Raw genomic sequence first — 27571 nt, 5'->3', positions numbered from 1 at the left:
TGCGATCCCCGGGGCAGATATACAGATACACAGATATACAGATACAAATGTATAATATAGGGATACTTATATACTTATATTACAATGTCAGGAGGTTCTCCTGTGCTGGGCATCTTCTCAATGATTGCAGCTGTGGCTGCATTCATTGAGAAGAGTGTACGATCCCAGATTTGCCGTGGAATCGAACTTAATGTTCTCGCTCACTCATCCCTATACAGAACCATCACAAAAACATTGTAAGTGCAAAGTGTCTGAAATAGCCGACTCTGATCTCACTTCACACTCTGAGCTAATTGCAAAGAAGCTGCAGCAACTAGACAGAGCCTGGCTAGAGAACAGACTGGCTAGAGAACGTCCAGCATCATCCTACTTTTTCCTCACCAGTCTTATTGCCCCTGACCCACCATTCATTCATTGCTCTACAGTTCTTTCAATCATGGAACCCCATTACCCAATGTGGGCATTTACATAGGGTGATCAAAATGCATTTGTTTAGGAACATCCACTTCTCTAGACTGGAATCCACTCATCAATGCATTTCTGTATTTGCATATTAATATTATTATTTATATTATAAGCACCCCGCATGCCTCAGGTCAGCGGGCTGATAAGTCATGATATCATGTGGCTCCATTGCAGAAAAAAAAGCACAACAATGACATCACTGGGACTAAAATATGTCCTAGAAAGGGGAAAGGTTTCACTTAGAAATATCACTAAAGGGGGAGCCAAGGAAAGCAAAATATTACAAAAAGAAGGAAGATTAAACTTGAGCTTTAAATGTCTTGCAGCTGCATTTGAAAACCATGACAGTTTAAATAAAAAACAAAAGATGAGTCTGGAGCCTATTATGAACTCAATAAACCAGCTATGTAAGCGTATGGAGTTGAGTGAGAGTCCCAACATTCTCGCAATTTTGTCCATAATAATTAACTTTGTGACAGTTAAATGCTTTTCATTGGATGGAGGATTCCAAAAGTAAATGTTGTAAGGTCACCTTTATTTAGATTTATTTAGATTTACACATCTAAATGTTTGATTTATTAAACTACCCGTACATTAAATGCAAGAGAAACATTCTAATACTTTTCTGTAAACAAAGAAAAATATCCTCCTCTCTGGGGTAAGCTATATTTATTTTGGTGTCCTATTATTTATTGAGATAGAAGAGTGTAGAATGAGCCACAAAAAAACTAAGGGGGTATAGCGGCAAGTTACAACAACATGTATTAAATACACATAGGGCTTATATCTCAGTGTAGATACAGATTCATCATGAAAAAGAAGTTTAAGAAAGGAAAGAAAAAGGTAATCCCAATACTGGCGCGTTTCGCATGTCAGCTTATTCAGGGGAAAAAGAGATTAATGTTAAACATGATTGTGCATATAACTGTGTATGGAACCAAGATTGTCCTTTTTCTCTTTTTTAGCATTTGCGCATAATGAATCTGTATCTGCACTACACATTTTTTGTAAAGCAGGTGTCACGCACGGAGAGACAGGACCACCAGGGGGCGTATGGAGGTAGTGCGAGCCCTGTGGAGGGGCCAAGAGTCTAAGCAGTAACCAGGTTTTCTCCAGAGCCTCTAGTGGTGAGGATGTTGCGCTGCTGGTTCCGGCCAGGTTGCAGTCCTTGGGCACACCATGGTGGGCAAGCACGGTACAAAATCACAAGGCAGGAGGATAGTCAAGTAAGGCTGGGGTCAGGGCAGACAGCAAGCAAGGGAGGTCAGATCACAAGCCCTGGGTCAATAACCAGGAATCCAGGAGACAGACACTAGTGACAGGGGCCACTGTTGGCTCAAGGAACACAGGAGACACTGGAAACAGCAGGAGGTACAGGTGATGCAGGGATATCCACAAACAGACAGGAACACATGAACAGCACAGGGAAGTTGGCTGGGAATCAACAGACTGGACAACGAGGGGTTAATGCAGGAGCTGAACAGAGGAAACACTGGATTAAGCAGCAGGTGTACAGGAACTAGCTCACAGAACTCGGGGGCTCTGCACTAGTAAGACTTGTTGCACAAACACAAAATGCAGTCTGTGAGCCAGCTAAATAGCCAGGGCTGATCAAGAGGCTATTTCCTGATTGGCCAGTGGATTGGACGGAACTGATAAAGCTTGGAAACAGAGGCAAGCCCAGCGTCAGAACTGCAAGCATGCGCAGGAGAGGGATGCCTGCACTTTAGTGAGGAACAGGTAAGTGTGACAGCAGGTTTTTTGATATACATTTTTTTCTTTGTTCCATAAAAATGTTATAAGCCTATTATTCTTTTGTGACTTATTCCATCTTTGACCACAAACACTCTCCTATTTTCTGACCTACTTAGGGGGGCAATACATTTTTCAATCTTAGAGTTGAGGGATCCCTACCTTATTTATTGAGACATGAGATCAGGAGAATGGGAACATTGCACAAGAGTTGGTAAGTTATTTTACTGAACACCAATGCTACATTAAAAGTTTGTTTTAAAGTTTCTGACACTGACTCGTGTATCCTGGCTGTGACTTCTCAATTTTGGCTTTGACCCCTTTCTCTGGGGTACGGTACCTAAATTCTGGTTTACCCCTCTATCCTAAATGATCCCTTCATATGGACATTGACCTTGGCTGTTTCACCTCTCTCCTGGCTGTGACACCTCTATTCTGGCTTACCCCTCTATTCTAACGGACCCACTCCATACACTTCAATCACACACTCCTTTCCTGGTTGACCCCTTTCTCCTGGTTGTGACTCCTCCATCTTGAATTTGACCCCGCTCCCCTGAGTATGACCCCTCCATCCTGAACCCTGGCTGTCTCCTCCATACTTGCAGTGACCTCCTCCATCTTGAGTTTGACCCCGCTCCCCTGAGTATGACCCCTCCATCCTGAACCCTGGCTGTCTCCTCCATACTTGCAGTGACCTCCTCCATCTTGAGTTTGACCCCGCTCCCCTGAGTATGACCCCTCCATCCTGAACCCTGGCTGTCTCCTCCATACTCTCAGTGACCTCCTCCTGCCTGGCTGACCCCTTTCTCCTGGCTGTGACTCTTCCATCTTGACTTTGACCTTGTTCCCCGGATTATGACCCAACCATCCTGAACTCTTGCTGAGCCCTCTATCCTGGCTGATCTGTCCGTCCTTGCTTATCCTTCCATCCTGGATGACCTCTCTATTCTCAGGGTCAAGTAGAAGCATTGTTACTCAATGGTTAGGGTTACTGCCCTTAAATATAGCCCTAGGCACAATGCAATATGTGGGAAAAACTACAAATATAAAAAAATAAAAATAAATAAAAAGTAATTACATTACTATGTTAAAGATAATTGTTTTGCATGATATTTTCAGTTTCATAGAAGTATTGCTTTTCTTTCCGCATACCAAGAAAATCTCAGTACTTCTCTGTATTATTGTTAAATAGTTATTCCTTAGTGTTTGCCACTTCTGCATTCAATATGCTTGCATTCTACACAATAGGCACAAGATGTCAGGATTTTCTGTGTTCATTCTTTCATGCTCCCACATCCTAACAAAAAAAAGTCTTTTCTGCAGGTTTAGACAAAGCAAGTTTGTCAAGAAGAAGTTTTCATCCCAATAAAGTGAGCACAGCAGTTCCTCCTCTCAGCTGCATGCTAATGTAATGCAAACTCCTAAAAACAATAAGAAGAAACATACAGAAGAGTGGCACACAAACCAAAGACCTGGAGAGCTCCTGGAGGAGAAGGTCTGAAGGTCACAAGCAAGTGGAGAGCATCTTGAATTTTTCAGATTGGATTGCACATTTATAAGTGGAAAGTTTTCAGCCGCTTCCTCAAAACTTGGAATAGCCATGCTGGAATTGGGTGCCTTGAAAGTTAGTTTAAAAGTCTCTCTTCTTCTTTCTGCATTTCTTCTGGTCTGCGATGGTCAAGGTGAGATTGGACCTAATGGAAGACCCTCCTGCTATGGTGGCTTTGACCTCTACTTTGTATTAGACAAGTAAGTGCAGAACTCAACCTCATTTACATTTACTCATACTCAATACTCATTTACATCTTGATGAGTTACCTATATACCATAAATGTTATTTTTTACAGAATGTTATACAGAAATCTGAACATCTGGATTGCATTTAGATTATTTGATAGATGTCAGTGTCTTCTGGAATGATAACCAAAGAATTGCATGGGATGTTTAGTTAGCTCAGAGTAAATACATTGAAGTCCTGTCCTCAGCTGCATGACCTACATTGTCATAGTTTGCTGATGCATTTCAGAAGCTGGCCTGGAGTGAGCAGCCAAAGCAAGTCTGCTGTGCAAATCCCTAGGTCAACTTTAACCTGAAATTGGCAGTAGTGATAACTGGGGTAACCAACCATCATGCATATGGAAGATTATCAATAAAGTGAAGAACAATGGTCAGTAAGCCATGGCATCCAATTAAAAACCAACTTGGTGTAGTCTACAATGGACTTTGTAGAACTGAATTATGTTTGGTTATTATTGGTTATTGCCCTTATATTGCATAATTTAGGAAAACTGTTTGAAATATTTTTTTTTAAAACTTCTACTTTTAAAACTTCTACCTCAGGCTGACTTGGTCTTTATGTGCATTCAGATCAACTCAGAGGTCGTAGTCACAGAACAATGGGTTTTTCAGGCAAGTGAGTAGGTGTCAGAAGTTTTGCAGTTTTCTTTTATGGCAAGCCAAGCCACCTGCTTTAATGAACCAATATATAAGTTGTCTGGAGCAGTCGTCTTTCTAAATGAAGGATCACAAAGCTTTTCACTGAGCGCTGTCAGCCACATAGTAGGAAGCTGCCTGCAAACTCAGGCACACACGTTACAAATGGCATACAGATGTGCACACAGAAAAAACAATATACGTAACTCCAATCTGAAAAGGTGACGCTTAAATAAAACAGGCTCATTTTTTTCTCCACAGCTTTTTATAAGCACTTGAACCTGAAAAAGAAAAACAAGATAGGCAAGCAGAGCTTGGATTTGTGTCTGATTGCAGATCTGGTGTAGGAAAGAATAAAACTCAAATATGTTGGCTGCCAGACAGCTCCTGGAAAGTCTATATAGATACTGGATTATTTAAAATGAGCCACAAAGGTGTGCAAAGTACAGTAACCCAATACAGCCGCTCAGCTCTCACTTTTTTATTGCTTCTTTTTCCAGGTTATTAATACAGGGTCCTTACAGATCTGTGGAGGTCAAGTGTATTTAATTGTAAGAACAGAAGTGTATTTCCTATATTGTTACCCCTCATTGGTAACACTAACTTGGCTAGCAATGCAATTTCCAGAAAGCAAATCTAGCTTCTGCTTATGTGAGGCTACCCAAACCCAAATACCATCATCCAGCCATTAGTATTAATCATTGCAAGTTAGGTCAAAATTCATGTCTTTCCAAAGAATTGGTTATGTATGATAACTGGACTTGAATTTGTGTCTAACAGGTAATGGCTAAATGATTTTTTTTTTTTTTAATTAAAATGGTGTCTTATGCTAAGATCCGAGCCAACTTGTCTATTAGCATATTTGTGTCTGCAATGGAATATAGAATTGGGCATTTATTGACTGCAAGCCTGGTGCCAATTGATTTTGGCGTGAGCATATTTTCTATTCCACTTATTCAACACCCATTTAGGTAATAACCATTCAAGAAAGTTAGTTTATTAGATATGCAGATTTGTCAGGTTGTATCTCCCTATTTTTGGAAACAGGCCATTAAATCTTCTCTAAAGCTTCTATCTGTATTAAAATAAAATTTACGTGTGTAGGCAGCCATTGGGTAATCTTCCTATGTTGTCATTCATTGATAACAAAGATCTCAACAGTCATTGTCATACAGTCTATTGTCGTTCTTACATCTCTTGTGGATACCTAAAGTCAAGCAAACCTCCAGGAGCTCCAGTCTATTCATGAGAATAGGTCCTGAGAATAGGACCTGGACATTCAATTTAGTTGCATACCAATAATGCAGTGATTCTTCATTCATAATGTGATGGTACAGGGAAGGATCCCAACTCAATGTATGGTAGACTAGATATGGAGGTGTTCGAATAAGTCAGCCTCTGGTTTTCAGGGTATTATAACCAGATTAATTTTTTTGAAGCCTCTGTTTCTGTAAATATTTATGTGTGAAGATAGACTACAAGATCACCTTGTCCTTAAAATGAACCTGCGCCAAAACATTACACTTTCAAGTATTTTATTATTCCTAACAATAGTTTAAATAACCTCTGTAGCTACAGTCACTGTGGAGAAATGCATCCTCAAATTTCACAGCAGAGTTACTAAAGTCCTAGCTTGGCTTGACTTGGCCCCTCCTGCCTCCTAGCAGCAGCCTTCTAGGTCTTAAATCACATTTTAGGAACAGTAATTCTGGTAGGGTGAATCAGCTAAGAGAAGCACTGAAACATTTATCAGCTGTGAATTCTGAGTGAGTTGCTCAACAATGCTTACAGCTGCTGAGGTCAGTGATGGCTTCTGGTAGTGCTGGTTAACTTTTAGGTGATTGCCACATGCTTTGCACCATCACAGCTCATATTCCTGTCTTGAGTGGCCCACATAAAAACACTTCCACTTTGCATGACATTTACATTTAAATGATCTCTCAGCATTTTAGATGACTTCATCCAGCCCTCAAAACTTCATGCAGAACTCATATCAAGATTAAACGTCTGTTAGTTCTGCAAAGTCCATCCGCAGAAAAATGATATTTATAGCTCTTTGACCATCCGTCCAATGTTGGACTCAGAAAACCTCTCCTTAAAATGCATAGATTCCTCTGGATCAGTGTTAACGGAGCTCATGTAGCCAAAGGCATGAAAGAATTAGCTGAGGCAGCTGTTTTTCCCTCTTTCAGCTGAGCCTTTGCCTGTATTCCTGCTGCAGTGATCTGCCAGCTGTGCTCATGGAAGATATCACAGAATTTCTGTCCCATGGTGGTTTTTAGCAGAGCTGTGTTGAGAGACTTTGTGTCTGCAAGTGCTTTATTGCTTTTGTTTTTTTATTTAACCTCACTTTCAAGATCAAACGTTTTACCACACATGAATCAGACTTCTATTGATACAAGTTATTATCTGATATTGATTGCGCTGGCTTGATTTCACAGCTTTCTACGGAGAGATTAATGTTTCCACTCGTCAACAACATAAACTCCCAAACATTTCCGATCTACTCAGTGTTGGAGATAGGTCAGTGTGTGTATGAGTGGTTTAAATTGGGTTTTAATAAATGTTGTTGCAAAGTTTGAAAACTGGATATGAACCCTGGAGCCAGAATTAGGGACCAGCTAAACATAATTGGATCTGTGGGCTAGTTTTGAATAGAGTAGGGAATAATTTGACCTTACGTCAACTCTCCAAGAAAGTAAGTCAGGGGAAATCCAAAATGTTCGGAGCCATTTACCATTATTTACCAAATCACCACCATTTATCAGCTCTGTAATGGGGATTGCCATATTTGTAAAAGGTTGAATAGTTCAATTGGCTCTTTAAGTTCCAAAAGAAATAGTTTGAATGCCAGGGTTCATAATGAGTGGCTGCCTAAAATTTCTTTGGATGCAAACTAGCTCTTATAAATTGGACTGCTCACACCTATACCACCCAGAAACTAACCCATGCCTTAAAATCTATACTTCCTGGGAATATCACTGTATCTGTTCATAGACACTTGACTTTTCTACTGTCACAGAAAAGCCCAAGTAGAATAACCTTCACCTCTTAACTTTATTTCTGCACCTCACCTACTTTCCAAACACAAGATAATGTTTTTGTTTAGTATTAGTCTCCTAATAACATCCCCTGAGGAAGCCATTAGGTGAAATGTGTTGGGATTAAGAGACAAAAATCAGAACAAGACTCAATACAATACGGTGTCTTACTGTATGCTTTATTTCATTACACTGTACCACTATTTAGGAAATTATTGTATAGCACAGATGGACTTTGTATAGTTAGGAGTCATTTTTTTTCACCAAATGAAAAACATCTTTCCTTGAAAATTGCCTTCAAAAAGCCGCTCTCTGTTCTTTCCTTCTATATACATAGTTTTCAATACTAGGCTTGGCAACTCAATGTTAACCTTATCTCCCTGGGTATAGCAACCCTCCTACCTTATGTTCACAGTAAAAGTCTATGGGGTACTTTGCATGCATGTGGCGATCAGTTTTACCATCTAAGAATGTCAGATGGTTATTGCCAGGTAACAAAATCCAAGCCCACTTTATTGGATTATTGCTCCAAAAGGGTCAATCAGTTTAAAAAAAAGGGCAAAACACTTCAATCCATTTCAAAATTGGCCCCTTATATTGGCTGTATTGGGGAGATGTCCCCAATACAAGAATAGGGTAAAATCTTCCATTGGGGATATCTGTTTTAAGGTTGACTTCCTAAGATGGGAATTTTCTTTGCTTTGGGTAATTTTCTGCTAATTCTCTGGAACAGGGATGTAAAGTTCTCAAAGCAAAAAAAACTTGGCAGGGGTTTTGCCCTTATCTACTCTATCCAAAATTTTAAAAAAAATGGCTACACCTTCATTTCAACCCCTATAATTTTTTAATATCTATATCTTGTACCTCTGTTTGTAAAACATAACACACCTTTAAGATATGTAGCACTAATCCAGATAAAAGGAGGTGTCCCAATCCCAATATGGGATTGTATAACGTTTAATGAGTCATTTGAGTTATCGCAAGGGTCTTGCAACCTACAGTAAGTCACATTGGCTTGTATGTCTGTATATTGTAATATAGGGACACAGTGGTTCCCATTCTGGGGCACTGCAAAAATCAATGTCTCCTACTTTACTTTTAATATGATGTACCAATAAAATAGTTTAAGAGTTTTATATATGCTGGTAAAGTCCCGTTTCCTGTCACATCAGTCAATTTGGTATATGTTAGCTTCGGTTGTCAATATACTTTTTAAAATACATGCTCAGGGCACAAATCATTTCATTGCACTGCATATAATAAGTTCAGCTATGTTCATGCCAATGACCTGTAATCTAATAGTCACAAATCCACTTTGTAAACTACCCAACATTTAGGTGCCTGAAGCTTGTATTTTATTGGCTGTATTTATCTACAACAATGTCATTTGCATTATGTTTTCAAATAAGCTTTTAATTATTGAGGTGTAGTCTACATGATGTAACTTTATGGGCACAAAATTGCCAAAATGGGAAGAACAACAGCTGTAAAAGATGCCGTGCAGCATCAAGTCTACCAATCATTATTGACCTAGAAAGTGGTTTCAATGAATTTTTCTTTGATTGATATAAAGCAGAAAAAAAGGCAAAGGAGTTGCCAACTTCTCACTGGCACTGCCATCTAGTGGTCTGAAAAAGCACCAAGGCAGCGTTAGGTTTAACGACTCACAAGTGATAAAATATTAACAATCTGTGACATTGCTTCCGATCATGAATTGTAGATATTTTTCTTCATGATAATAATCTGGATAATCCTGCCAGGATATAAAATACTGTGTAGATCCATCGGATTAAATGTTAATACCTCTCAGCTTTTCACATAAATTAGAGACAGAGCTTGTAAACAGAGGAGACCATTTCTGGATGCTTAAACCATTCCGGTTACTTAAAGAGAATAGATCCAAGATGTGAAATGTAATCTTCCAACCAATCCCCCAGTTACGTAGGTCTCTATGCATTCAATTACTGTGTTTAAGATCATTTAAAGGCATACAGTTCAAAAAGGAAGAATGTTAGACCTGAGTTTGTTAGATGTCAGATTGGCTTTAAGGGGGTCTGTACGGCTGTTTTTTTTTTGGCAAAAGTGGTACCATCTGACCAAATTGTTGTCCTTCAACTATATGACTTCAATGGGTATTTTAGATTGCAAAGGGAGAATAAAATATATAATGAAAACTCTTCCTAATTCACCGGGACAAATAGAAACTTGTTCATCGTGGAGGTGTTTCATGGGCCACTTTTCGGGCCTCCCTTGGACCTCTTTTAAAGGGTCAGTGCTTTTTAATTTTTGCATTTGATCACCACTTTTCAGTTTTTGACAGTTTATTTTTCTTTTCCACAATCCAGAAGTTTTACTTCGAATTGAATTTAGTTGAATCAGTTGAGAAATCTAACTAGTAATAAAGATCCTATTGTATCTGAGCTGTACTGTACATGACAGTTAAAGAACGGGTCAGCTTATCGGACTCCAGGATGGTGACAGCTGTCATCATTAGGTACTATACCTGTAAATGACAAATATTGTAGGGCTCAGCCGATCTGACCACTGAATGATGACAGCTGTCTTCGATATACCCCCAGAGACCAGTACTCCGTACAATTATACCCCCAGTGACCCAGTGTACCCATAGAGAATGGGTGGATGGTATAGTTCAATTCAGTTTTCCGGGGGACTGGAGTCATTGCATCATGGGAGTAGAATTGATATTTGGCAACACTGGGGGTGGGGTTGGGTTGGGAACCATGATTTTTTCCATGGAATACTTCATACTTCCATTATTTTGCATTACATTGCACCGTCTGTAAGTCAGAATAGGTTTAAGGTAATGAATATTTGTAATAAGTGCAGTGGGCAAATAAACTAAACTTATGCATGCCTAGATTTTCTCAAAAGATAAACAATTAGGAATGCTTTTTTTCCCCACCCAATCACTTTGGAATGCTATGAGCTTTGGGAAATTGGAAGATGAACTTTTGAAAGCGTTTTGAAAGTCAGACCTGGCCTGGAATGTTAGAACTTGGTCCAACCATAGCCTTTGCCCTTGGGCCTTTGAGCCTATGCTAGCCTAGGGGTAGAAGCTGTGGGTGAGGTCGATCATGACACCGTACTGGAGGGCATACTTGGACTCTTTCATTAGGCAGAAGATCAGATATAGGAATTTCCTGGGAAGAGAGTAGTTTCTCTCGATAACTGCTCCGGGATATTGAAAAGAAAAGTTAATTATGTGATGCTGGTAAAATATGGACCCGTCTGTGTCTTGTTGGTGCTGCTGTGACAACTATGCAGAGGGTCACTTCATTGCCAGGTCGCCACTATAGAGCCTGCAACGCTTTACTTAAGGTAGCATATCAAAAGATGATGTTGAGTCTGATGGCATGATGACCCTTAGTGAACTTTTTATCCTGTTTCTGGGTATTCAGCACTCTATTTCCTCCCCTCCAGAATCCACCTGCATGCCTGGAACCCAGGCCCCCAACTCTATTCCGGATGTGCTACATTGATGATACAATTTGCATAGCTTAACATCATTATGAATGTTGTGACCGGTTAGAGTAGACTATCAGCATGAGTACCATTCTAGTGGAGCATAGGGGAAATGGGAACTCATATTAACAATTGTGTGTGCTCTGCAAGTGGAGTGGTTAGGGTTCCAGATCTACCGTATGGGCAGATTTGCCAAATTTGTGAATGGCTGGATCCAAAGTAATTAACAGGCGCTTATGACCTTCAGTTGACCCTCTTCTCACCTACATTTGATATAAAGTCACCAAACACCAATGTTTCTCCATCAGGGTTCCTCCAGAGGTTGCTAGGGGTTCCTGGAGCAATGAGCAATTTTTGTCTTTCAGATCAGTTTAGGTGACACCAATGATCTTTTTGGCTATCTGTAGGGGTGACATTCTTACCAAAGAAACATTCTTCCTATTGACCACAAGGTAAACTGGTGGATTTATTAATTAAAACAGGGCCTCATTAAGACCTAAACATTGTTTCAAAAGATTAAAAAGTTCAAGAAAGGCTTTCATAGTCCAATCAGTACCTGAAGAAAGTTTAAGACTACATTGTGTTGAGTTGGAAACTTTTACCGGGAGAGCTTTTTTCCAGGCAATTTTTATTTCCACCCATTAGGGTCCTGCTACGACTCCAATATCAGTTTTGTGTAGACCGATGCTTAAAATGAAACAGTAACATTTTATAAAATAATAACTCATGTTTGTATTATTTCCAGCTGGAGTCATTATTTTGAAATCTATGTTTTTAATTTATCTATTTCCGCTCTGGTATTAATACGCATCTGAAATAGTCAGTCTATCTGGGTCTGTCAAGGATAAATGTGATGAGCAAGCTTTTGTTTGGAGCAGTGGGAAAAAGACAGAAATGATTGTGTACATGAGAACAAAGTCAAGAAAAAATAATTACAATTACATAGGCAGATAGGGAAATAGTAAAAAGAGCAAAAATATTTACATTTTAACTTTCCACCCTGATTTGAATTTTACTGCAGCTTTTGAAGATATCTGGAGATCTAGTTAGTTATAGGAAATCATTGGAGCTATGTCCTGAAAACATCTCTTTTAGTGATGACTTCACAGCAAGGCCGAGATTACTGTGACAGTGGGAGTTTACCAAATAGGATTCAGAAATGGTGAAACTTAAAGACAAGTCCAGAAATATGAAATGCTAATCACAACCAGTTCCTGTATTGACCCAGAGCAGGAAGGCAAAGGAGGGTCTGCATTACAACTCCATTGTATATCCAAGACAATTCAATTAGCAAATCAGGTCAATGCAACTTATGAACTGTTCAGGTAATGTCAATGAGATTTTTCTGACCTGCATTTGAGAAGAGTTCCAAATAAATGAAAACATAGCCCACTAACAATAGCCCTGAGAAAGTTTGGTGGCTTTATAGTTTCTGCTCTCTTGGAGGTATAGGTGCTTTCTTTCTATCACTGCTGCCACATACCTCTTGGCCTTGTGGACATAGGCATGCCATTCGCTAACTTTTAAAATGGAATGCAAATAAAAGTGGATCTAAAGTAAAAATAAATAAATTACACTTTTACTTCCATAGATCCCTCTGGAGCTGTCTTCTATAAGGTCCCGCATCATTCTGTTTTTTTGCTTCATCCCGATGCAGAGGAAGTGCCTTGTGCCACCATTTTTATGCCTTCTTCTTGTATCTCCGGCCTGCATTACCTGATTTCAAACTGCACAGGCGTGAAATTGGGCGGCGTATGCTGCTGTATTTGCTGTGTAATCTTACTACACATGTGTGAGATCGACTTTTTTTTCAATGATTGAAAAGCCCCTTCTGTACGCCTGATTTCGGGAGCAGCCTGAAAGCTCCTGGGATTCGGGAACTAGGTATCCCAGGAGCCCCTGCCGTGGCAGTAAAGACAAAAGTGTAGGGGCTTTGCCTTTTTTTTTTTTTTTTTAAAGGTATTTAATGAAAATAAAAACAAAACACATTTTTACTTTATATAAAAGGGTTTTCTACTTGACTGGTCCTTTAAATGCAAATCTTCTGTTACAAAAGACTTCTATTGGGTTTTCCAATCTTTTACATCTTTAAAAATCATGATGTGTTCAAAGAAATGCAAAGGAGGTCAATCGCCCCAGAACTGTGACCTAAATTATTGAGATAAATGGAAGTCTACTGACCTTTGATGTGCATTTAAAGCACATGTCAAAAGCAGCCAACAAACTTTTAAAGTGTTCATAAAATCTAAGTCACATACATAATAGCTCGAGATGCAGAAGTGTCTAGAATTCTCCAGCTCCATGTGATTTAGAGTTGATTTAATGTGTTATTGGAAAAGGTCTAAATCCCATGGCCAATGTTTTGTATTGCTTTTACTGTTGTCATTTGGAGGATTTACTCTTCTTTTTTCTTTTTTCGAGTTGACAGAAAGTAAAAGTATAATTTCCCAAAGTAAAGAAAATTCTCAACTGATGGCATTGGCATTGTTATTGGGAACATTTCTTGTTCAAGCAATATTTCTCCAATTTTGTTTTTCCCTATCTTTCTGTCCTGGTGACAATTTTTAGTGGGAAGGAAATTGTAATTTTCTTTAAAGGAAGTTCAAATTGCAATAAAAATGTCAGCAGGAGGTTTTTCTGCTGCTTAGCAGTCCCGTGTTGTGTGGCTTCCGTGCTAGTTGGGCACCATTTTGGTTCCTCACCAATCTGTTATCCTTTCTGACCCCTGTATCCCCCATTCTGCCCCAATATGCAAAACAGCAAAGGAAAGCATAGTGTAATAGCCATAACGTACCTGTTTCATAATTTGCAAATTGAAATGTGGAGTCCAAATGCAGTGCTCATAATGTGGCAGCATTGTTTCCTAGCTACAAGATTGGACATTACAGCTAAATCTGCTGGGACCTAAAACAGGTAATAATTGGCTATTCAGCTGGGCTGTCCTGTACTGGTCTCTATATATAGCAGGATGGGGGAGTAGGGGCTTTTGTATACAGGGGGCTAGGTGGTGGATCTGGGGACCAGGTGATGAGGGCGGATGGTGAATCTGGGGACCAGGTGATGGGGGGGATGGTGGATCTGGGGACCAGGTGATGAGGAGGGTGGTGGATCTGGGTACCAGGTGATCAGGGTAATGGTGGATCTGGGGACCAGGTGATGGGGGGGATGGTGGATCTGGGGACCAGGTGATGGGGGTGTGGTGGATCTGGGGACCAGGTGATGGGGGGGACTTCGTGTTCTAGAGTTAAATCTGACCGGCGATGAGGTCATTCTTTTGAGAGATTGCCAAGTAAAATATATAATTATGCCCAAACTAATCACTGACATAAACCATTCGGGGCTCGCTCCGTCCAACTGACGTTCAGCACATCTCATCTGGATCCCATTGGGGTTTGTAGAATTAAGTGTGGCCCCCATGGCAGCTCTTAACCCCTGCCCTGCTGAAATAATACTTTTGTAAAAACCGCTGTAGGGGTCTCTGCCAAAATTTAGGGTGATGTAACTTAAGATAAGGAAATCTTTAGAAGTTTCATCTGCAAATGTTAGGTTGGAGAGTTTAGAAGGAAGTATGGAATTGTGCTGCCATGGGAGGAAGATTATCATCACAGATTTGTATTTGTGACCAAGCTTTGCCAGGCTTCTTGGAGCAACAGAATTTAGGTTGTTGCATCATTGGAGACTCATTGCCAGTGCACAGACTAAAATAATTGGATAGTGCTTATTTAGAACATGCCCAGATGATACCTAGTAGCCCATACAATGTAATACGATGTAATCTGCCCACAAGGCCTTCTAAGAGGACCAGTCTTTTGAGTAAATGCTACATTGCTTGAAATGAAGCAGCTACCCATAAGGCTAGATAAGTCCTGATTTTTTTACCCCGTTCTCAACCTGTGGCCCTTGTTTAATGCAGCCAACTTAGGTAAATACGTATTAGGATGGCTTCTAGTAGGTAAATGGTTACCTGTCTGTCCTTTTATTTTTATGTTTTTTTTTCCCAATAAAAATGTTTATTGCTTAAAGAAAAATGATACAACACATTTTTAAAGGGGCTTAGGGGAACAAAAATGTAGAAGCATTGATTGCTAAACTACCAACTCCTATATGTCTGTAGTTGCTGATCATTTCATGTTGCATGTTCTTGGTCTCTGATCATCTCCATATACCTGTGGTCTATGACCATGTCGTGTAGCATATCTATAGTCTCTGATCAATTTCTGTAGAGTACCTGCAGTTTCTGACAATCTCCTGTAGCATACCTGCAGTCTCTGACCATATCTTGTGGCATGCCCGCAATCTCTTACCATCTCCTCCATACATGCAGTCTCTGCATGTTTTACATGTTGTCTCTTTTAACATAGTTGCTATCTCTGATCTTCCATTACAGCTTCTCTACAGTCTCTGACCATCTCCTGTGCTATGCCTATAATATTTGACCATGCCTTGTAGCTTGTCTGAAGTCTCTGACCATCTCAAGTAGCATACCTGCAGTATGACCATCTATTGTTTTATATTTGCAGTCTCTGACCATCTCCTATAGCATGTCTGCAGTCTCTGACTATCTCATGTAATATATCTGCAGTCTCTGACCATCTCATGTAATATATCTGCAGTCTCTGACCATCTCATGTAATATATCTGCAGTCTCTGACTATCTCATGTAATATATCTGCAGTCTCAGACCATCTGCTGTTCCATATCTTCATTTTCTGACAGTATTTAGTAATGTTAAATTTACTGAATATTATCCATGGCCCCTTGGTGATGTTAGGGACCCCACTTGAAGCCCACTACATACATTGACCACGACTGTAGTAATGTTTCTTGTGAGGCCCCTGCAAATTAATCCTGCCACTGAGTGTGCATGATGACTTCTAACATGCAAAGTATGTAATTATCCCGCGATGCCAAGGATTATGCCGTCATCATTAGAAATGTTTACATAGACTAAATCTTATTCATTGACCTTGGTGGTGGTCCCATTTGGCACAAAGCTTGCTTAAGGGTTCTCTGTTTGGCCTAAACACAAGATTAGTAATAAACACTATTAAAATGATGTAAATTGATAATTTTACAGATCTGTTTTACAACATAAGCCTTTGATGGTCTTTGGGTTTGTGTTGAGGACATCAGTTTGAGATGCTTGTGAGATCCTTCAGAAGGATAGGTGAATATGGCCTTCAGTTGACCTTCTCACCTACATTTGACACTGAGATCTGAAACCTGCAGATCAAAAGTATCTGACAATGACACAATCTGAGGGTTCTTATTATTGATTTCTGGCAATTTTTATAATTTAATGTGAACAAAAGTCCATGAACACTTACCCATTGGCTCTAAAGAAGGAGCTATACAGATCCATTATATAATGGGAAAACCACAAAACCACTTTGCAACTTTCCAAACCTGCAAGTAACAACAGAGGAACAAACTCTATAATAGGCAATATAAAGTATTCATATAGTTGAGCCAATGTCCAAAGGATGGTATGCACTTAGATGGAGAGTCTGAGCCACCCCAAAAGTCCAAGTTGCTAAAAAAGAGGCGCACTCACTAGTATAAAAAAACATGGTAACCCAACAATTAGACTATCATTGGACAACTGGTGGGTGATCCAGCAAATTGGAATGGATCTGGTCTTGGATTGAAAACGTTTACCAAATATTAGCAAATAACCTCAAGAAATCTATTCCAGGTTTCCAGGATCCAGGTCTATCTTCTCCAGCCTTTGGGAGCTTTAATAAATCAGGCCCATTATGTTAGTCTTTCAATGGAGACCCGTGCCCTGATCGGTGTCCATTTCAGCACACATTACACAGACATGGTCACCCTCAGGACAACAAAAGCAGACAGATTGCTATGTGTACAGCCATGTAAGATGTCATCATTAGTATCCCGTGGCCAGGAGGTAACTGATGATGACATCCCGCTTGGCTGTGACAAGCGTAGTACACATCGGAATCTTGCGCAATAGTTGTATGTTATAATCATTAAAGCTTGCTTACCGTAATTCACAAGGCTGTGCGCACTTCATCTGCTTTTTTTGTTATACAATTGTGAATATTCCAAGATCCTGAACTTGAGGTGTAGCCCAGAGGCCATTATTGCAAAATTAAGGAGATACTTTCCATAAATAATATATGGGTCTGTCTTGTATTGTAGGATATTCTAGATGGGTATTAAACATAAGGAATTTGTTTTCATGGACATTTCCACAAAAATTGTTTGCAAAAATCTTCACCCTCTCTAAAATTTGCTTTGTCAACCTGACAAATTAAAGTGGAACTCACACTTTGTAGAATACAAGAGCAGGCTGGTGGTTATTGCAGAAACGTTTACGTGATGTCTTACATGTCAATCGCTGAGCTGTACGTGTGCAGCTCCATGGTGGTTGCCAGAGAAATCCGCCAATCCTGGCTTCTCTCTGCCGAGAATTGGTGAACTTTTATGCATCAGCGCAGGAGTTACATGGTCCCAGCACAGCCAATCGAGAGGGCCAAAGATTATCTTTAGAAACAAGAAAAGAAGGAAACTGGGGGAACTTTGCGATGGAAAAGGGATAGGTACGTTGTGCGTGTTTATTTTCACATTATATGCAAATCCCCTGACCATGGTATTGCTACCAATTGTTGGGGGGTCACAGTATTGAGAACAAAGTAAATAAATTAAAACAATCACGTGAGAGAGAGAGAAACAAGAAAGGGGGAAAGGGGAAAAGAGCAGCTTTTATATGGCACTTAAGATTTTACAGTTAAAAACTAAATTGAACTTGTAATTATCCAAGTCTCCATATCCCCTGAGGAAGCCAATTTGGGCAAAACGTGTCGGGTAACAAGACTTTTTTTACTCAATCTGGTCTATCTCCGAAATACACGTAACATATCTCAATATCATCGGGCAGCACGGTGGCTCAGGGGTTAGCACTCCGGCCTTTGCCAGCGCTAGGTCCTAGGTTCGAATCCCAGCCAGGACACTATCTGCATGGATTTTGCAGGTTCTCCCCGTGTCTGCGTGGGTTTCCTCCCACATCCCAAAAACATGCAATAGGATTAATTGGTTTCCCCCTAAATTGACCTTAGACTACATTAATGACATATCACTATGGTAGGGACATTAGATTGTGAGCTCCTTTGAGGGACAGTTAGTGACATGACTATGGACTTATTCAACCCTCTTCTTCTGAGACCAGGTTGTCCTGGATCTGCCCAAGCCTGTATCAGGGCAGTGAAAGCATAACCAGCACAGCGATCAGCCTATCACTCTGATTTTTTGTTTTCCCCATCAGCATGCTTCTTGTCATTGATTGGCCCATTGTGCTGCATCTTCCTTTCACACTTCAGCTCTGGTATATTGAGATTGCAGGTGGCTACACTACGTCAAATCTAGGTTAAAAAATTATATTTATTGCTGTAATAAATAATAACAGTGGCTTTTATATCTGCTTAGAGTTCAGCTTCAAAAACAATTGCACAGTATTAAAAGAGTCATATGTGTTTTTGTAACAAGATCAGACCCATTACAACATGCCTGAGCATTCATTTCTCGAGGTTGTACATACAACATGTACAGTTCCATATGGCTGAAGCTGCAGACATATGGGCAATGTGAAGCAGATTGTTGTCACAGATCGCAGAGAGAGAACATCCCACTAAATATAAACAACATGTTACATCATTCCTCTCTTCACTTTAATCATTGGGCTCTTCCATGCATTTTAAGCAATGTCACTGACAAACTAACTTTGCTCCATCTACTACCAGAAAATAATTTATACAATTCTTGTTCTCTGCTAGGAAGGCACTCCATGTGCACGTCAATACATATGAATGTCCTGTAGAATAAGCTGCCCTCTGACTTCAAAGTGTTACCTCTTCCCGAAATTCCTTTGAGTCAGAAACCTGACCATCCAAAATTCCCTTCAAATGTACACTAAGCGCATCCATGTGTGCCTGACAATTTATAGGTGTATTCTCTGGGCATGAAAGAAATTCTTCCTTTGATGAAATTCGATGCCAACATTTACACATTACCCGGTTTTGCAAAATGAATAGATCTGAAATTTTACGTCATGTGACTATGTTGTCCCATATGTGGGTTGTTGTCTTTTAGGCATGTGTTTTATTATCTCTTACATTGCAGAATAGTTTGGGGGAGTGGAGGTCATCATATTTGATTGGTCATGCAAATATCACTTACCTGTTCATTTTCTTTCAGTATCGGGTTCAGTAGTAACCCACAAGGTAAGGAAGGAGTCCATTTATAAAGCAATTATTCTGACACTTCAAAAAACATTCTCTGGTGGAAAATTAATCACCGTCACTGAAAACATATATAACTTAAAGCGGAATTAAAGTAAAAAAAAAATCACACAACATTAATCCAACAGATTCCTTGATTGGGCTGGACTTTTCCTCGATACATCGTCATGGAATTCTTCTTCGTCCCGGCAAGGAGGAAGCGCCGGGCGACGTCAACTTAAGTCTTCTTTTCTGTTTTTCTTGGTACATCACCCGATATTGCACTTCACAGGTGGGAGATCTCGTGACGTAGCACTCTGTAAAGGAGGAAAAAAAAAAGAGAGCTGATCTCACTGCACATGCCCCTTAGTGGAAGAAATGCCCCTTCTGCACATGTCCAAGTTCCGGCGTGCACAGATAGAGCAGCCAAACGCCTCCAGGGATGTGTGACATAGGTATCCTGGAAGGCTCTGTACTCCCATTCAGTCTTGATCATTGTGGTCATGATCAAACCTGAACAATCTCAAAAGTTTGTAACTGTAATTTTCAAAGCCTATAAAAAGTGTCATAAACTTTTAATATATCAGTTCTGTTAGAAAATCCTTGGATGCTCAACAGGCACAATGGAGAGATACAATTTACAAGGATAAAGAGAGAATGTAGAAAGCAGAAGCAAGGAGTTTGATACGAGAGTCCACAAATTATTGTCCAACAAAAATTGATGATTCTGCAAAATCCCCATTCAATAGGGTTTGTAAACACCTTGGTAGTGATAGCAAATGGACTCTCAGTGCTGCTGAAAGTCATCTCTGTGGGGTTTCCGAATAAAATGCCGCGATTATGAGTTACACGGCAAACCACTGTTGTGTGTGTCCCCTCATCTGCGAATTTTACATTCTTTTATCGAAAATTTGCAAAGTACCTCTCTAGTTGGGATGAACATTGAATCGGGTGGACTCACCAGAGTCATTGGGCCTGATTTATTAAAGCTCTCCAACGCATTTTCATCAGTGAACCTGGGTGATCCAGCAAACCGCAAATGGATCTGGTCCAGTTTTCAAAACATATGCCAGCAAAAAGCAAATGACTTTGAAGAAATCCATTCCAAGTTTGCAGGATCTCTCAGCTTCACTGATGAAAGCGTATTCTCTCCAGCCTTGGAGAGCTTTAATACATTAGTCCCATTGTCTTTTGAGAATACTATACACCAGGGGAGTCAAACTCATATACACAGAGGGCCAAAATTTAAAACTTAGATAATGTCACGGGCTAACCTTGAAATTTATTGAAAAAATCAAGGAAATTTTTCCTTCTCCTTAGATATAAACCCTTTTTTTATATGGAAACAAAGAGGTTTTGCTTCACATTCAATCTGGAACAAGCTTATAATAGAGAAAGAGGTATAATTTTTTATTTTTTATTTTATTTAAGAAATATTCTTATGCCTCTTTCTCTATTTGGAGTTAAATTTCAATGGTAACCTTTTTGCACCGGCTAACAATAATAATAACAATTTTCTTCTATGAAAATCCGACCATTGAAGTCCATGCCTTGAAGTAGCAAGGAAAAGTACAGCTAAAGGGAGTGCTGGAAATGCCAGACGCGGCCAATGCGGAGGTAAATCCTATAAGTGGCCCGCTTATGAAATAGCGCCGCTACTACAATTTCCTGGGTCTCTAAAACAGACCAATGTGGGGCCACCCATAGACAGAGAGCCCGCTGGTCTATAGACGCGAGTGATGCTGGGAATTGTAGTAGCAGCGCTATTTCAATGCAGCGGCAAGCCAGCTGCAGTTCATATTTAGGATTCCTTTGTGGGCCAAAAAAAAGGACGTTTGAGGCCAGATTTGGCCCCCGGGCCAGAGTTTGACACCCCTGCTATACAACCAATAAGGAAGATTAACTCCCAATAAAAACAGAGTGATGGGTCAATATTACCATATTACAGGAGGGAGGGTGGAAACCATGAATGATTTCTTGCACAGTAGACCTAGCACAAGAATACGAAGTCCCAATACAGTACAAACATACATCCTCTACTACAACCAAATTTAATGTCCACAGAACTGCTTATAGATGTTACTGTGGTACTGGACTAGATTACCTTTGTAAAGTTTTTGAAGAGAATTGAGAATTTAGGCATCTGTCAGGTTTTCGTATATCAAAAATAGAAGGAAAATGGACTCTCTGGGGACATACTGTTTACTTTAGCTATATTTTCTGTCCTTTTCACCCTTCATTAGGTATATCAAATAGTTACAAAGTCAGAAGAACAACCTGATAAAGTCTGACCCTTTCTAAAAAATAGCCAACGCTTCCAATTAAAGTACAATGGCTGCTTCCTTGTAGGTGTGATTACCGCACAACACAGCAGCCATTTAATTAGATGTTTCAGCAAATACCAACATATAACAACACATTACATATCATATCATCATTCTCAGTAGATTGCCTTGGGCTAGGAATGCAGCTGAGTGTACATATTCTGTAGTGTTGCTAGATCAGCTTTGAATGGCTCTTATCTCACACTTTTTATTAACTTACAATATTCTGAATTGGGATATGAGATTTCTTTAAATTCTATGTGAATATCCAATTGGTAAATCAATGCAGAAGGTCAGATAAGAGTTCAGTTTGTTCATTGTTTGCCCTATGATAGCCAAAAGTAACAGATCACTGGATGGAGTGCCAGGAATAGTTATTGGTCCTGATCAGTAACACATGTATTAATCCACTGGTGGTTAAAAAAGGAAGGATTGCTCATCATAGACAATGACCTCTTGCAGAACTGTGCAGCTGATTTGGAATTTCAGGTCTGTAAAGCTTTCCTAACATCAGTGGGGATGCTGGAACCAAGATTAGAAGTCCTCGAATGCTGGAGAGGTTCAAGCTGAACTCCAGGCAGGTTTAAATGATGCAACTTAAATTGATAGATTGGTGTTCATTAATACATCATTAAATTTACTTTAAATGCTCATAGTGTACCAGAATATGACTTGGTATGAGCCTCATGCAGTCACTGTACAAAGGGACTCAGGCTGGAATATTGAGAAGTAGTACAAGGTGCCGGTCAGATGTGTTGCATTGCAAGTAATTTGCTGTTTTTGGGTGGCTACAGCGCTGTACAGGATCCCATAGAGGTTTGCCCACCATTACATGTATTGTGGACTTTATAATTATTTGCACAGGGGAGCCACAGTGTAAAACAGAAACACATTGCAGCTGGTAGGATGCAGTGTTTCGGTGCACAAATTTGCATTGTGGCTTCTAAGGTGTATGAAGCACAGTGCTTTGCAATGGGACTTTTAGTCCCAACACACTGAAACTCCCGGTCCAAAAATGTGGATGAAACACAGCAGAGAGAAACATGGAATGAAGCTCTTTACAAAGTAAAATCATACATTTAAAGCAAACAGGAGTTGCCAGCAATATTAGTAAAGTGACGCTAATGGTAAAAATTCTTTGGTTGAGGATTTAATAAATTAAAGGATTGCTAAGAAACTACAAATTTTGCTGTTCTTAAATTGCCTATACCATCTGCTAAATAACTTGTGTTGCATGGGATCCTATATTAAAGACCAAGTAATCCCAACATGCCCAAGGCTACATGGAAATCTCCAACCTTTTGGAGACCAAGCTTTGGGTTCTTTCTTTCTAACAACAACAAAAATGAGAAATGGTTGGTAGGTAATGAGAAAAAAAAGTTCTTTAATAACTAGGATCATCATAAATTCTTCTCCCCTCTTGTACTGTGCTGTGCGTCAGGCTAAGTTGCACCCAAGTCATTGAAACTGATGTGTGTGTATATTCTTTGATGATCTGTATATGCAAATCCCTGAGGAAGAAGATTATATCTGCGAAATGCGTTGGATTGTCAAAAGTTTGTTACAGTATCTCAACAGTTATATTTATTCAGGTTTTATTAGCACACTAAGTACTGGATTTTACTTTGAGTCTGTTAAGATCCTTACCTATATACCTTTAGGAGGGCTATTCAGACGTTTTAATAGATTGATCTATGTATAGATTTTTTACATTTGATTTATTAAAATTATATTTTTACACAATTTTTATCTTTATTTTGACTGCCTAAAAGTCCCATTTATTGAGATGCCTTGTTTTTTACTATAAAAATAGAGATGTTGGCAGTATGATATAACTACATGAGATTTGACAAGTATCCTTAAAATAAGTTAAAAGCTGTTTGATCACGTTGATTTTTGTTCTCTTTTGTATAATAATTGATATTGGGTTTGCTAGCAACAATACTGTTTAGGAAATAATATGGATTTCCTATTTACATTATACACTTTCTCCCTTGGCTTGAGATATGTTAGTACATCATCTGCCTTAGCTTCCATTTGCAAACATCACCATTCATTTCTTCCAGCAGATAAAACTATAAAATAGATAAAAACTTCTCCAGTACTAGCCATGGAAATATCTCTTGGAAGTCATTACTTTCCACATTTTCACACCATACTGAAGCAATTACTCCACCATGGTAACTTGCTACAGATACAAGCAAACCTCAAGGTTTTTTTTCCTTTTGTCTTCAAATCCTTAAGAGTTTTTAAACGCCTCTGGGAGCCAGGAGACTCTGTAGGTGTGTTGAGAATTATCCAAGCATCCAAAACAGCTGCCCTGGATGAAAGCCAGAACATTACAGTCGATTGGTCCTTAGTGCATTGCTAGCTCGGCGCAGCTCAATGTGAGCTCTATAAAACCAATGCTAAGGAGAATTCTATAAAGGTGAATGTCTACTCTGGTTCCTGATATAGACAATACAGTGCAGCTCGACTCTACAATTCAGGACAATCAAAGGCTCAATAAGCAACTCATAAAGCTGAACTCCACGCAAACTGCAAAATATATATATGGGAGTTCACTTTTTTCTGAATAATTAGGAAGATTGGTAGTCAATTGTCATTTACAAATGGACATGGCAAGTATTCAGTGTATGATGAGAAGACAATACTCATAATATTGATATAAATAAGTCTATATTTAAGGGGATGTTTGCTTGGATGTTGCACTAAAGCTGTGATGTTTGTTAAATTTATAAGGAATACTATAAATAATCTAGGCCAGGGGTCGGCAAACTCCAGCCTTTAGGCCAGATACGGCCTAGCCGCTAGTTCATTCTGGCCTAACGCCCCCTGGCCTAATGTCGGCCGGCAACCCGGAGCTGTGGATTGCCGACGGATCAGCCAAGGGGCGTTAGGAACTACTGGAGCCACCTCCTTGGGGTGGCTACCCTATTTATCGCGACCGGCATTGATACTTCTGCCGCTGCGGTAAATAGGGAGCGCTCCCTGAAGGGTAATCTTCAGGAGGAGAAGGATTTCACTTCAGGGGGCGTTCCCTGGTGGTGGGCTAAGCCATTAAAGCAGGATTCAGAGCCCGGTCTAGTGTGCTCCCTCCCACCCCTGAAATGGCCTAGTGGCCATAAAAATGGAAGCCCTCCAAGTTTTCACTTCATAGAAATATTTAAAAGGGGGATCCCTAATATTGGCCAAAAGGTGCCGTCCATTTTACTAAAATAAGACCAGTTTTTGTATTGCCCTCCCTCCAGGCGATGATAATGGTTGATTCAATCTCCAGGTCCCATCTAAAGTTCCCATTTAGTTGTATACTTAAGAATTACAATACAATATTACAATTACAATATTTGTAGGAATTTGGACGCCTCAGGATGATATCTTGGGTCTAATTTATTAAAGCGCTTCAAGGCAAGGTAGAAACTGGGTGATCCATTATTCCTGGGATAGATTTCATAAAATGATTTCCTATTCTTTGGCAAATGTTCTTAGTACTTGACCAAATCCATTCCAAGTTTGATGGACCAGCCAGGTTTACTCATCTAGTCTATCTAGTCTATCCAGTCTTTCATGACAATGTTTCTCAACATTTGTAACATGGGGAACCCTTGAGATAACTTTCAGGTACTTAGGGAACCCCTCCTATAATTTCTATATACACAGATCACATGTGTACATTAGTGTGGTGGTCAGTGGGAAGTATTCCTCTTACATTGCTGGCCATTGGGAAGAATGTCACCCTTACAGATAGCCAAAAAGATTATTGGTGTCACTTGAACTGACCTGGAGACACAAATGGCAAATTGATCAAGGAACCCCAGCAACCCCTGGAGGAGAAACACTGGTCTAATATATCAAAATTTTTGCATATTGGATGGCCAGTTTTACTTTGCATTGGCCCCAACAACCATTTAAGTGACCCCAGTGATTTTTTTGTCTGTAGGGTTGACATCATAAATATATTAGGTATTCTCCCTATTAACCCTCATGCTAATACACTATGAGTTGTTGATATAGTCTTATATATATATTAGTGTATGTAGTATTTATAGGCGGCTTTCCCTAAGACATGAATTTTATTTCAAGGGTTTCCCATGCTTAAAAGTTTGGGGAAAGGCTGGTGTAGATAGTGGGTCATAGTATTATGTCTTTCTGAACTTTTGACATTGGCTCTCAGAAGCATAGACCTGAAGAGTATTTAATAGTATAGACTGCACAGATTCCAAAACAAGAATGTTATTAATGGCACCCATTAGGGTTTAAAGCAAATAAAAGCAGATATTTCTCATGTTAATGTCCTATCCCAACCCAGTTTTCATCATTGACGTCTGGGTCAGGCTCTCCCAAAAGTGTTATCTTGGTTATAGGCAGTGTCCAGAGTCACACCCTTACTTATGATCACTCGGCAGATCCACCATTGAATTGTATTGACCCTTTAATAAACTCGTCCAAAATGCATTAGCTAAATCTAAAGTGCAGCAACCCACAGTTTCATATATCATTGTACTGTAGTCCACCATGAAATGAGGTAATTTGATGGTGACGGTGGTTCCAGGTTCTGCACTTAACATAGGACCATAAATCATTATATATAAGTATATGGTTTTAAAACTAAAGGGCAGGAAAAGGAAGAGACACTTGGCAAAACTTTTGTAAAAATAAAGAAAAACAGTTGAACTCAGAATAATAGTTTGTTTTAAAACACATGTTTGAAAGAGATACCTGTATCTCTTTGTTTGTATCTCACAAACTGAAAAACAGTGAACTAAACTTTCACATGAGAATGGAAATGTATTCTGATGCTTTCTTCTGTATAGTATATATCCCCCAAGGTGCTAGTGACAGCTGTGAACTCTGTGGTTTTATCTCAAAATTGCATTTTCCTGACATCATCATTTTCTCTGTCTCCAAAAAAGTATCAATTTACTTACTTTTTTCCATTTCAATTTTTACAGACGTTGTAAAACAGACATAAATTATGTCATGTATTTTTCTCAGAAGCAAAACTTAACCCCGTTACACACAAGGCGAATTTAACTTGCAATCATGTTTATATGTGAATGCAAACAACATGAAGAATATCTGTTTGGTTGAATGTGCTTGCACACTGCACCAGTTCTCATTTCTTCTCATCTCTAAATGCATCTGGTTGAAGAGTCAATCATGTGTGAGCATATGATGCCCAAAGTGATCCCATGTGAACAATACTTGCCAGCATTTGAGCATTACAGTAGAAGCCATGCAGGTCTTACCTGTGTATATATTTCTTTACCATCATTGAGCAACCATCTTAGTCCAGGTAAGAGATGCTGATCCTTGGTAGTGCCTGGACAAAGATGGCTCTGCCTTTCTTTTTTGGTAAGATTTCCTTCCCTTCCATCTTTACCATCATGATGGGCCAGCACAGTAGCTCTGAGCCTAGCTCTCTGGCCTTTGCAGCACTAGGTCTCAGGTTCAAATCTCCGCCAGGTTGCTGCATGGTGTTTGCAGGTTCTCCTTGGGTTTGCTCAGGTTTCCTCCCGCATTCCAAAGTCATGCAGTTAGGTAATTGGTTTCCCCAAAAAACTGACCTTAGACTGTAGTAATGACATATGTAAAGTCCTGTGTAATATGTGGGCACTATATAAATACTTGATAATAATATTGGTAAAGACTGAAGGGGGAAATAGCAGCCTCCTGGAAGGCGAGCTGCTCCTTCTGCGCATGCATCATCAAGAGCATTAATTTAGCAATGGAAAAGGAAGCTTGGACTTAGGGTAGCCTTCATTATCATTGTGACCTGTCGTTAAGCAGGTTTGCCCGTCATATCCCAATCTATGAACCCCTTATGTGCACTTAA

General features: G+C 39.6%; 1 protein-coding gene across 1 annotated transcript in view; it reads left to right on the top strand.

Moving 5' to 3' along the window:
- Window positions 1–3591: 3591 nt before the first annotated feature.
- The window catches only part of ANTXR1 (ANTXR cell adhesion molecule 1), a 125725-nt gene continuing 101745 nt past the window's right edge, over window positions 3592–27571 (top strand). Inside the window, exon 1 of the mRNA XM_072402824.1 lies at window positions 3592–3966. Within this exon, the coding sequence (XP_072258925.1) occupies window positions 3818–3966 (149 nt within the window). The 5' untranslated portion in view covers window positions 3592–3817. The remainder of the gene's footprint in view (window positions 3967–27571) is intronic.

Source organism: Pyxicephalus adspersus, chromosome 2 (assembly GCF_032062135.1).
Source record: "Pyxicephalus adspersus chromosome 2, UCB_Pads_2.0, whole genome shotgun sequence".
NCBI classification, from domain to species: Eukaryota; Metazoa; Chordata; class Amphibia; order Anura; family Pyxicephalidae; genus Pyxicephalus; species Pyxicephalus adspersus.
Note: the sequence above shows the minus strand (reverse complement) of the source record. Positions and strands in the feature narration are given on the sequence as shown.